Here is a 12,712-nt window from a genome sequence, read left to right as displayed (position 1 = left end):
GAAGACTGTGTCACACCATCGGCATCTTTGTTGTCTTGTTTCAAACATTCAATCAACACCAATTTGGGCCAAAGAAAACGCATGATTTCTGAGATTAAAGTCAGAGAGATTGAAGTCAGAATTCTGATATTAATAAAAAAAAGTCAGAATTCTGAGAAAAAGAGAATCGGTATTGTAAGAAGTCGGAGAGATTCAAAAAAAAAAATTTAATTCTGAGATTAGAATCACAGATTAAAGTCAGAATTCTGAGATTAAAGAAAAAAAATCAGAATTATGATATTAAAGTCAGAATTCTGAGAAAAATCAGAATATGAGATTAGTTAAAGTAATCTCAGAATTAATTCTGTTTTTCGCTTTCATTTTTTAATACATGTGGCACTAATACTCTTCCATATAATACTAAAGGGCTGTTTTCACATTTGCTCAAATGAAGAATACCCTTAAAACCATTGTGATGCTGCTGGGTTTGTTTAATCCACATTCTGTTACAGAGTTGGATTAAATTTGTTTTCATTATTTATTTACAGATTTTTTCAGATCTTTTACTCATCATTGACAGAAACACAGCACAGAGCTGTGTGTGAGAGGGCTTTTATTTTCTTTAAAGGAAGTGACTCTGTGGTCGACTTTTTGTCAGTTTTCTTATGGTGTCATTTTGGAGCAGCTCCAGTGTCCGTGTCACTACTGCCAAGTACAATAGCTCCATCTAGCGGTGTCTACGTATAGTGCACCCAAAATGAAAGCAACATGACTACAGCTGCTGTAGTGAAACACTGAGTGTGCATAAAGGTACAGTTTGTATAATTTGGCAACATTTATTGAAGCTTTAGTGTGTAGTGTATTGTTGTATAAATAAAAACAAAGTCTTAATAGATTGTTATATAGTATAATTGGGTAATTGGCCTAAAAGTCGATGATGTGTATAAAAATTAAAATGTTTTGGTGCCTTACAGCTACAGCAGGCTGGACTGTTAGAAAAAAATGTCATTTGTCAATTATTTCATCCAAAAATGTGTTAAAATAAGCTCTTTTTCTTCATCTTTGAACGATACATCTCGTAAACAATATCCTGGGATTATATCTCGTGATGTATCACACAGTTAATAACAGTGTAATATACTCTAAAATCAAACGTATACCAAAATAAATGCAATCATTTGCAAATTCTAGTTATTCACGTTGTGTATTACGTGCTTAAAATACAGTTGTTACCTTTTAATTTGACACATTTGGAGTTTAAAGGATGTTTACATGAGTAAAATACAGTCAGACTTTGTTTAAAGTCAAGTTAGCCATGTTTTTTGTACACAATTCATGTTATTTTTTAAATAAAATTTTATTTGATATCATCATTATCACAATATTTCATAAACTTTAACTCTGTCCAAAATCTGCCTGTTAATGTCAGAAAATAGGGAAAATACAAATCGGAGGAAGAAAATGTGGCGTCTTCAAGTCACAGATGACAAAATCCGATCCCTCAGCTATAATCAGCTTATTTTTGGCCTTATACTTTTGATTACTATTCATTTATCACTAAATTAAGATTAACTAAATCAACTTTTTTGATAATTGATAATCGGTTTGACGCTTTTTTCATGATTAAAACAAGATTTCTGATTGTTTTAGCTTCTTAAATGTGAATATTTTCTTCGTTTCTTTGCTCCACATAACGAAATCATTAAAACTGAATCATTTTGGTTTGTGGACAAATCAAAGACATTGGAGAACATCATCATTTCCAGGTTTGACTAACCTTGATCAACGTTTTTTGACATTTTCTGACATTTTCTGAACAAAACGATTCATCGAGAAAATAATCGACCGATAAATCGATTGCCAAAATAATCGTTAGTTGCAGCTCTACTTTATAGAAACCCAGACTTAGACTTCAGGTTGTACCATTTATTAGTCCAGTTTGACAAGCGGCACAATACAAGGGTTGACGACACCTGCCTGGCTCGACCCTGAAAGGCTCTTATTTTGAAATAAATAGAGAACAACATTCCTTTTGAAATGGTTAGTACATCTAGAAAAATAAACGCCATAACTGAAAAAATACGATTATTACATTTAATTTTTTTAATGAACAAAAGCGGACGCGTTACCCCCCCCCCCCCCCCCCCCCCCCCTCGATCTATCCATTACAGTATCCATCTACTGTATCACGCTGCAACCATGATCATCTAACACATGGAATATGAAACCGTGTGTGTTATTCTGCGTGTCGTGACGAAAACGCACTTCTGCATGTTGAAAAATCCGCCCGTTCCTCGCGCGTTTGTGATCCATCCTCCAGCAACAATGGAAGCGGAGGAAAAACAACCCCCACGCTCCAGGGATTCTCCGTTATTGACCGGCCTGAAACTCTAGCTGTCTTTGGGGGTAACGGCCTCTTTAGAGTCTGCGAGGGCAAGAGGAAGGCACAGTCTGCAGAGCAGCGTCGGACGACACAAGGGTTCAGTCGAAGTGCTTTGTTGCCAGACTCCTGTGGAGGGAGCAGAAAGTAGCTGCACATTGTTGTGGTTTTTTTTTCTTTTTTCCGTTGCATCAGATAAGGACCTTCTGTCTTTTCTCTGTCGGAGGCTGGGCCCTGCAGCTCCTGCAGCTCCTGCAGCTCCTGCAGCTCCTGAAAACCGTGCAGGCGTCTGCAGCTGCGAGGAGGGAAAAACAAAAACACTCAGACAAAAACAAAAAGACAAATCAAGCCTCGTATTTTCTTTTTTTTTTAGAAACTGAGAGAGTGTTTTTCGTGGTCCGGGATAAACGATGCTGAAAGGGTTTACGGTCAGGCTTTTGTCCGCTTCCCCCGACTTTTGGCAAATGTCAAAAGACGGCGCTCGGACAGGTACACTGTCCGCGAGCATCCAGCCGCGTCCACCCCCCGAGCTCTTATTCTCTGTTTTTTTTTTTTTGTTGTCGTCCGTATTAATTACAAGCCCGAGAAAATCGAAGCTGCCAGGCGAACGCCACAAAGCAGAGGCAACAGAAAACCACCAAGTCTTATCTGAGCGCCAGAGATACTGTATCCCGCTCCCCCGACAGACCCCGGCTCATCCGGACGACAAAAAAAACGCATAAAGAGGCAGCGCTGTCGAGAGAAACTACGTAGCGGGGACGTTAAAAGGTCCTGAAATGAAATGCTAACGCTGCTTTCTGGTACGAAAATGAGTCGCGCGGCAAAAACCACGTACGTAGAAAATGCAGCGTGCCGAACAATGCTACTCAAACTGGATTCCGGGTACAAAAATAATAATAATAATAATAGTGCTGGGCATGTTAGCGGCAGTTAGCGGCGCGGGCGTCCATTACGACTGACTGGAAAAAGCTAAAGTAACGCTAAACTTTAAAAACAGAGGCACACATACGCAGCACACCGGTACGCTGCTTATTTGTAACGCTGCTCATTACGTTTAATAAACAGACCGCTCCAGTTTGACTGCAGGCTAACGCTAACCGGCGCTAAAGGAGCTAACGCAGATAACTGGTAAGCGGTGCCAGGACTCCCAGAAAACATGACGTCACGCTGGTCTTTTACCGGTCAGACGTCAATGCCATCCTGAAAGGGTTTTTTTTTTTTTTTTGCTGCTAACGCTGCTTTCTGGTTACGAAAATGAGCCGCGCGGCGTGAAAATTCAACAGAAACCACGTACGTAGAAAATGCCACGTGCCAAACAAAGCTACTCAAACAGGCTCCCTGGAACTAATAATAATAGTGCTGGGCACGTTAACGGCATTTAGCCGCGCGGGCGTCCATTACGACTGACTGGAAAAAGCTAAAGCGAAGCTAAAGTAACGCTAAACTTTAAAAACAGAGGCACACATACGCAGCACACGGGTACGCTGGTCATTTGTAGCGCTGCTCATTACGTTTAATAAACAGACCGCTCCAGTTCGACTGCAGGCTAACGCTAACCGGCGCTAAAGTAGCTAACGTAGCAAGCTGGTAAGCGGTACCCGGACTCCGAGTAAACATGACGTCACCCAGGTCTTTTACCGGTCAGACGTCGACGCCGTCCTGAAACTAGTTTATTTTTTGCTGCTAACGCTGCTTTCTGGTTACGAAAATGAGCCGCGCGGCGTGAAAATTCAACAGAAACCACGTACGTAGAAAATGCCACGTGCCAAACAAAGCTACTCAAACTGGTTCCCGGGAACTAATAATAATAGTGCTGGGCACGTTAACGGCAGTTAGCCGCGCGGACGTCCATTACGACTGACTGGAAAAAGCTAAAGTAACGCTAAACTTTAAAAACAGAGGCACACATACGCAGCACACCGGTACGCTGCTTATTTGTAACGCTGCTCATTACGTTTAATAAACAGACCGCTCCAGTTCGACTGCAGGCTAACGCTAACCGGCGCTAAAGGAGCTAACGCAGCTAACTGGTAAGCGGTGCCAGGACTCCCAGAACACATGACGTCACGCTGGTCTTTTACCGGTCAGACGTCGACGCCGTCTTGAAAGGAGTTTTTTTTTTGTTGCTGCTAACGCTGCTTTCTGTTACGAAAATGAGCCGCGCGGCGTGAAAATTCAACAGAAACCACGTTCGTAGAAAATGCCACGTGCCAAACAAAGCTACTCAAACTGGTTCCCTGGAACTAATAATAATAGTGCTGGGCACGTTAACGGCAGTTAGCCGCGCGGGCGTCCATTACGACTGACTGGAAAAAGCTAAAGCGAAGCTAAAGTAACGCTAAACTTTAAAAACAGAGGCACACATACGCAGCACACGGGTACGCTGGTCATATGTAGCGCTGCTCATTACTTTTAATAGACAGACCGCTCCAGTTCCACTGCAGGCTAACGCTAACCGGCGCTAAAGGAGCTAACGCAGCAAACTGGTAAACGGTGCCCGGACTCCCAGTAAACACGACGTCACGCAGGTCTTTTACCGGTCAAACGTCAACGACGTCCTGAAAGAAGTTTTTTTTTTTAGCTGCTAGTGCTGCTTTGTGGTACGAAAATGACCCGCGGGGTGAGAAAATTCAACAAAAACCACGTATGTAGAAAATGCCACGTGCCAAACAAAGCTACTCAAACTGGTTCCCGGGTACGAAAAGAAAACTATTACTTTAATAAACAGACCGCTCCCGTTCGACTGCGGGCTAACGCTAACCGGCGCTAAAGGAGCTAACGCAGCAAACTGCTAAGCGGTGCCCGGACTCCCAGTAAACACGACGTCACGCACGTCTTTTACCGGTCAGACGTCGGCACCGTTAACCGCCATTAGCGCGCTAACGTGCCCAGCACTAAATAATAATAATAAAAAAAAACACGTACATAGACACGATGAGCTTTACCGTGGAGGGAATGCTTTTCCTCTCCCTGAAGAAATGAATACACATTTGCAGCAAAAAAACAACAAACAAACAAACAAAAACAGAGGTAGCTAATTCACAAAAACTGTAAAACAACACTTCTATATACTATGAATTAAAAGTGGTTAACATTGAACTACTGGTTGGATTCTTGGATTCTACGATTCTGCCGTAAAAAGTAGAAGCTAGGACCCTCCTGCTCACGCCGGTCGACTTTCATTTGAAGTTTGTTTATTTATCCACTCGGTGACAGAGAAGATAATCTGAGAATTGATGAAAAAAGGGTAACGATGCCATTTCGGATAAAGGAAAATAATAGAAAATAAATAACAATCAAAAACTGACGTCCATCCCTTTTTTTTTAAATCTAAAATTAACGTCTTCTTTCTAAGAAAATATCAGGGAACGCGTCGACCTCGGTTCCTTCAAAGCTCCCCTCGGGTCTCGGGTCCTTTGCTCAGTAGTTGCGGAGGCTGAAGAAGCCCACGCTGGTCGGCGACTCCTTCACCGTGACGGTCACCAGGTTCGCCGTGACGTCCGTGACGAACACGTGCTCGATCAGACTCCGCGTGGGCTTCCAGTCCTGGTTCTGGTTCCCCGAGGTCGAGTCGCGGTCCGACTCCGAGCTGCTCTCCTCCTCGCCGGTGCTCATGTCGTTCATTTTGGCCTTCTTGCCGTCCTTGTACGCCGGTTGGCTCTGGGGGGCGTCCGCCGAGGCCTTGTGCGCGGCGCTCTTCTCCAGCCTCCCTTGGACTCTCGAGGACTGGATCTCCGTCGCCTCCTTGACCTTGTCCGCCGCGGGCTGGCTCTTCCTGGCCTGCGTTCTTCCGGGAGTCGCCGGACTCTTTGGGTGACTGTAATCCTGGCTCTGGGCGACGGCGCTCTTCCTCGCGGGGTTGGCCGCCGCGTTCCTCGGGCCCGACGCTGGCGCGGCGCCGTTTCCCGCAGAGTCTTTGCTTTGCGCCGGCTTGTTCTGGAGGTTGAGCGGCTGAGGGCCAGAGCCTTGATTGGAGGAGGAGGAGGAGGAGGAGTTCTTGGATGGAATTGAAGCCACTGCTTTGGCGTTGGGTATCCGCTGCAGTGCCGACGCAGGGCCCTGGGGCTTCTTTTGTCCGTTGGGGGAGCTCAGAGTATGCTGAGTGGTTCCTTGAATGGGGTGTTTGGATGTATTCAAATTCAGCGCCGCCACCCCTTTTGATTTCCCGGCAGCTGCGTTTAAATCCAGACTTGTCCCGGAGACGGACAGTTTGCCTTCGGCGACACTCCTGCTCAGGGAGTGTGAGGAAGGCTGGACCGACCTGCCAGGTCCCAAAGGGCTCACGGAGTTTTTAACGGGCCCGGCGTGGGCCACCGACCCCCGGGTCTGTCCCGCCGCGTCTCTCGGCGAGCCTCGGTGGAAGCCCATGAAGGTGAAGCTCGCCGGATGAACGGGCTTCTTAATCGCTCCGGGCAGATCGGCGTCGTCCTTGGACGCGGCGAGGACTTTGCGAAGGCCCTTGTTGTTCTGTTGGAATTCCTTGACTTCGGGGCTCGGCGGTTTCCTGCTCCGTTTCTTTGGCGGCTCGGGTTTGGCCACGACGATCTGCGCCTTCTTCTGCGGGACCGGGTGGTGGTGGTCCCGGGTCCTGAGGGTCGCCGCGCTCGCCTGCCGTTTGGCGTCTTCGTCCTCGTCGTCCTCGTCGCCGTCCTCCGACGAGGACGAAGAGGAGCACGAGGACGAGGAGTCGGAGGACGACGACGACGAGCCGGACGAAGAGCTGCTCGATTTCTGCGTCTCTGGAACGTTTTCCTAGAAACAACCAAAAAAAACAAAACATTAGAAACTGGAGCGAGCGTCGTCGTTGTTTTTAAAGCTCGTCGCAAAAAACTTGTACTTACGATGATTTTCCGTGGTCTTCCTCGTGGCCTTTTCCCTTTATTACGCAACAGGAGCTCCTTTTCTTGCTCTCTGTAAAAACAACACAAAAATCTTAGGTTAGTTTTAGGCTATTCTTTAACACCTGATGTGTGAGTTAATATATCTACTGTGTAATAATGAGGTATTTTCCAAATTCAAACTCGTTTTATACCAAAAAATCAACTTCAGGTATAAAAATCAACCCAGATCTAAAGATATTTTCCAGACATTGATTCACCGAGATAGGATTTTTTGCCGTTCGTATACAGAGAACGTCGTAGAATCGATTCCTGGTCAACAATGAATTGTTTATTAACCGAATACTACGTAAATGAATCGTCAACTATTTTGATGATCTATTTGAAGCGTTTTTTCGTGATTAAAACAAGATTTCTGATTGTTTTAGCTTCTTTTTAGCTTTAGCTCTTTAGCTCCGCATGAACAAAGAAATCATTAAAACCGAGTCATTTTGTTTTTGTGGACAAACACGAAGACATTCGAGAACATCGTCATTTCCGGGTTTGACAAACACTGACATTTTATGGACCGAACGATAAATTGATTAATCGTGAAAAGAATCGACGGATTAATCGGTGACAAAAATAAAAGTTAGTTGCTGCTCTGTTTTTACAATAGCAGGAAAATGTCCTGAATTTCAGACAAAAGGCGACGCAGACGCTCGCTGGCTGTGATTTAAAGCTCAGAGTGGTCCCGTTGCACATATATGTTAGTTATGGAGGTCTACTTACATACATTAACTTGTTTTTATGCTCAAAAACCTCCTATTTGCTGTAAACGAGCTGATAGAAATCTCTCCTGACTGAAGCTCTCGTCAGCCGGGGAGTTTCAGACTGAAATCTCACACCCAGAAGACAGAACTGTGTTGTGATTGGCCAATACCTGGAAGTGACATAATCAGCACACCAGCTCTCAGAAGCACAGCTCCCCCCTCTGGAACGGTGGATGCACTGCTACTCATTATCAAAACATTGTTTTAACAGTGTTTAAAAATAGCTTCTTCACGACTCCCCGCCGCAGTCCCTTTGACGACCTTTTGACACTCGTGAAACACCTCCACAACAGATTCTTCTACTTCCGCGGTTCAATGTACGCAACTGCATGTGCCCGGACTAGTGCCCGGACGTAACCGGAACAGGTTTTTTGCTGAGCCCGAGATTACAATAAAACACAGCGTTCTCAGCAGTGGCTGAACTGTTTGTTTAGAACCTTCAGGGCTTCATAAACAAGGTAATGACGCAGATACACACTAAAAAACAGCGTTAGTTGGTACTTCTGTTCTATGGGAGCATAAAAATATTTCTTGCTCGGATTCTGTAGATGTTACCACTGAATACTCATTTGTGTACAATAACGTACACGTCTCGTCGCGTCTCGGAAACACTCACTTCTTGTTGAACGCAGCCAACAGTCTCGGGTCGAGGATGTTTTCCTGGGGCTCCCAGCTGTTGTGTCTGGAACGAATCAACATGAAGAGATTTCAACAACTTTAAAAAAGGTGGACCTGTAAGTTTAAAAGTGTCCTCCAGCCTCAGCTGAGACCGCACGGTTTATTTAGGACACACTTTGACAAATAAACACAAGAAAGAACAAACGGTTCTTTGTTATCGCGGCCACTTGCACGACTGTGCAAGAACCCTATTGAAACTGAAGGAATTCTTTATTATTCCATGTAATAAATCGCGTTTTTGAGGCCTTTCCCGTGCCCCAAAACTCACACATTGCGTGTGGAAGTGGGAGGGGCAAATAACTGCTCGGCAAACATCAGTTTTAACGTACATGCACGAAACTTGCTACACGCGTTCATTAGGTCAGGACGGTCAAAAAATCTAATATAGACCATAGCTCTAAAACGAACAGGGAAGCCGCCATCTTGGATTGAACGTTTCGCTAATTGCCGCTATTGGTGGAATTTGCACCAATGCTACAAAATCTAGTCCTAGTCCTACAGTTTTTGAGCGATCACCTTCAAACTTGGTGAGGTCGCAGTGGACCAGTTGAGGAAAAGAATAAAGTGGGACGTTTTTTAAAATATCGCACGGCGCACAAGATACGGGGCGACAAAGTTGGCGAAAATTCAGATTCTTCGCAGCAGACAACGAAGCTCTTATAACTTCAGGATGGAAGGGTTCGAACCCGTTCATTCACCGCTCGCGGTGCTAGTTGTTTTTGTCTTCTTGTAAAAAGTAATTTTTTTCGTATATAATCCCGTATCCTGAAAGCAATTCCAAAGAGAGTTGTCATCTCGTCTGCGCTCCCGACTGCACGCCCCCACATCGTGACACGTTTAGCAAACTGGTTTCTGTTATAGCGAGGATAATAACACGCCATTCAGAGATAATTTCAGACTGCTGTAACGTAAACAAGGAACTCACACACACACACACTCACACACACAGAACTAAAACACAGTTTAGCGACACGTGACGCAGCAAAGTGTAGGAGCAGCGTTTATCCGGTCAGGGTTAGACTCTGATCACGTTTTAATACACAGACGTTACCTGTTTGTGGGACTGTAACGTCTTTGTAATGACAACAAATGCCGTTTTCTGCATGTTTTCCAACTTTAAAGAGCAAAAGAGTCTCCTGTGACATGGTTTTACTTAATCCCCTATGCTATTAGATCTCTTATTTTGAAAGGATATGAAATGATAGTTGGTTCTGTGACATAAAACGTGGGTTTATTAACAGTTGTTTACCCTGCACATGCATGAAATAATAGAAAAACAAGCACGCCAAGTCTACCTAACTATTATTTTACCAATGAATCGATTGAAAAATGCTGTTAATCGTTTCCCAAACCTGAAAACTTTTACCCAAAAAAACAAAACAAACTAGCATTTTACGGTTTCTTTGTCATACGGAGCAAAGAAACCCCGAGAATGTTCACATTTAAGAAGCTGAAAGTGACATAACGACGATTAATTTAGTAGCTGCGCGGTCGCTAACGTCTGTGAAACTTCTGCAGATACTGGTGCGTTCACACGTGCAGGTTATGGAAGTTCCTGCGACGTTTTGCGGCGCTTTGTCGCGTCGCAAAATAAAACTACAACAACTTGTTGCGCGGCCGCAAATCGCCACACGGTCAACGTCTCACACATGCATGTGTAATGACCTTTCTCTTCGTCACTGGCAAGTGAATAATAGCCTCTTCTGATCAGCAGTGAAATAATCAACCCCCACCCTTTCCCCACACACACACACACACACAAAGGATGTGGTTCTAACAGAAAGCCATGGAGCTGGCTGCCAACCCTGTGCATTGATGCTGGATTACAACAACAATGTAGAGTGAACATAAGAGGGCAACTGACAAGAAATCAAGCCAGGGAGGAGTGGCGACAGATGTTCATTTAAAACAAAACAAAAAAAATCAATTTTAAAAAGTAACTTGAAATTTCCCGAATGTAATAAACGCAATATTATATTAAGTAGTTATTACTTCAACGTCAAAACCCCCAACATGTGTTTTTTTAGAGTCTGAATCGGAGACATTAAGGAAAAAAATAGTTACGTGTTGTGAACACAGAAGCTCATCGACTAATTGTGCACTTTTTAAATAAAACTTGAATTTTAACCTGTGTAACAAATACAATAGGACATTAATTAGCTATTACTTAAACAACAAAAACCACTAAAAGCATTCGGCATCATTCAAGAGCTATAAAAACCCAGTGATAAACTTTCTGCCACAGTGTGAACACAGAATCTCATTGACTTATTGTGTACTTTTAAATATAACTATAAGTTTCACATGTGTAACAAATACAATATGACATTAAGTAGCTGTGACTTAAACAATAAAAACCACTAAAAGCATTCGGCATCGTTCAATAAAGAAAAATAGTGAAAGCTACAAACTTTTTCCCCTTTTTGCCAATTTACAAACACTTGAAGTGTCGCGAACACAGAAACTCATTCACAAATCGTGTATTTTAAAATACAACTTCAAATTTCACACGTGTAACAAACAAAATACGACATAAAGTAGTTATTAATTAAACGACAAACACCTCTCAATGTATTCGGCATCATTCAATAAAGAAAAAAAGTGAAAGCTATAAACTTTTTCCCTTTTCTGCCAATTTACAAACACTTTAAGTGTCGCGAACACAGAATCTCATTTTACAAATCGTGTATTTTTAAATATAACTTCAAATTTCACACGTGTAACCAATAAAATACGACATTAAGTAGTTATTACTTAAACAACAAACACCTCTAAATGTATTCGGCATCACTGGTTTTACTCATAAAAGCGAGATACATTTCATATGTCGTTAAATAACCTATTTTCTTTTTTTCCGTTTTGGCACTTTGACGTGTTGTGAACACAGAACCTCGTTCACAACGCGTGTGTTTTTTAAACACAACTTGGATTTTGCTGCGTGTAACACACACAATGTGTGATTAGGTGACGATAAATCACACATCAAAGTCGCCCACAAATGTTCGGCATTACTCTCAGACACATTTGAGCAATAAAAACGAGTTAAAGTCGCATTAGAACCCAGAGAAGATGATCCCAAAAAAAAAGTGTTTTCGTTCTGCACCTTTTCGCCAAAAAAACCCCCCAAATTTGAACAAAAGAAATCGACATTTCTGGGTTATTTTGGACGCAAAAGTGAACGCGGATGGAAAAATAAAAGAAAATCACATCGATATTTGAGATTTGAACGTGAGGAAAAAGGGACGAAGGAGGCGAGAGTTTGGAAAAAAGCAACAAGCGACACGCTGTTGTTGTTGTTTTCATTGTTTCTCGGCACTTACTTGGACGACCATCCCCTCCACTTCACCAGAAACTCCAACTTTCCCTGAAAGAGAAGCGACACGAGGCGGGAGAGGAAGGTGAGGGTTCGAGCCGCAGAGGAAGAAGGGAGAGAAAAAAACAGTGGAATCGAATAAAAGTTTTAAATTGAAAGTCTGACCTTCCGCAGTCGTTTGTTTAAGATGCATTCCGCATCAAAAACCTGTTCGCCCACCGCGCTCAGCTCCTCCATGTCTGCCTGCGCCACGAATAAGAATCCTCTGTGCAAAAGAGCCAGAGCTGCGGTTCAGCCAATCACAGGCGAGCAACGGCCCCCCGACCGGACGTGGCGAGTGCCGCCTTCAAAGTAAGAGCACCGTAAAACTCGAGCGCCATTCAAAATTCTTTGTTGTACTAATAAGCATTTATAACCAGCAATGGAATCATTTGTGTTACATAAAATAAAGTTTATACGTATATATATATATATATATATATATATATATATATATATATATATATATACACAATAAAATACAAAATAACAATTAAAAGTAAAATAAAATAAAACTTAAATTAAAATGAATAATATTATATACATTTTCAAATAGAACAAAGTCAAATAGTGCAAACAAGTGTTTAAAAATAAAATACAATACTTTGCTTAAATAACACTGCTTATATATAGACGGAGTGTTAAAAATAAAACTATAATATTAATAATAATA

The 12,712-nt window shown here is 42.9% G+C and overlaps 1 protein-coding gene across 1 annotated transcript; it reads right to left on the bottom strand.

Annotated features, from left to right (window-relative positions):
• Nucleotides 1-2,224: 2,224 nt before the first annotated feature.
• On the bottom strand, nucleotides 2,225-12,237 carry cbx2 (chromobox homolog 2 (Drosophila Pc class); the record flags this gene model as incomplete). Its single annotated transcript, XM_083897132.1, has 6 exons — nucleotides 2,225-2,654; nucleotides 5,738-7,111; nucleotides 7,201-7,270; nucleotides 8,626-8,691; nucleotides 12,008-12,051; nucleotides 12,166-12,237. 5 exons carry the CDS (start codon nucleotides 12,235-12,237, stop codon nucleotides 5,780-5,782), a joined length of 1,584 nt encoding a protein of 527 aa, XP_083753258.1. The 3' UTR covers nucleotides 2,225-2,654; nucleotides 5,738-5,779.
• Between the last annotated feature and the right edge of the window lie 475 nt (nucleotides 12,238-12,712).

This window comes from Microchirus variegatus (genome assembly GCF_963457635.1).
Source record: "Microchirus variegatus genome assembly, chromosome: 10".
Classification (NCBI taxonomy): Eukaryota; Metazoa; Chordata; class Actinopteri; order Pleuronectiformes; family Soleidae; genus Microchirus; species Microchirus variegatus.
This window is presented reverse-complemented; position numbering and strand designations above follow the sequence as displayed.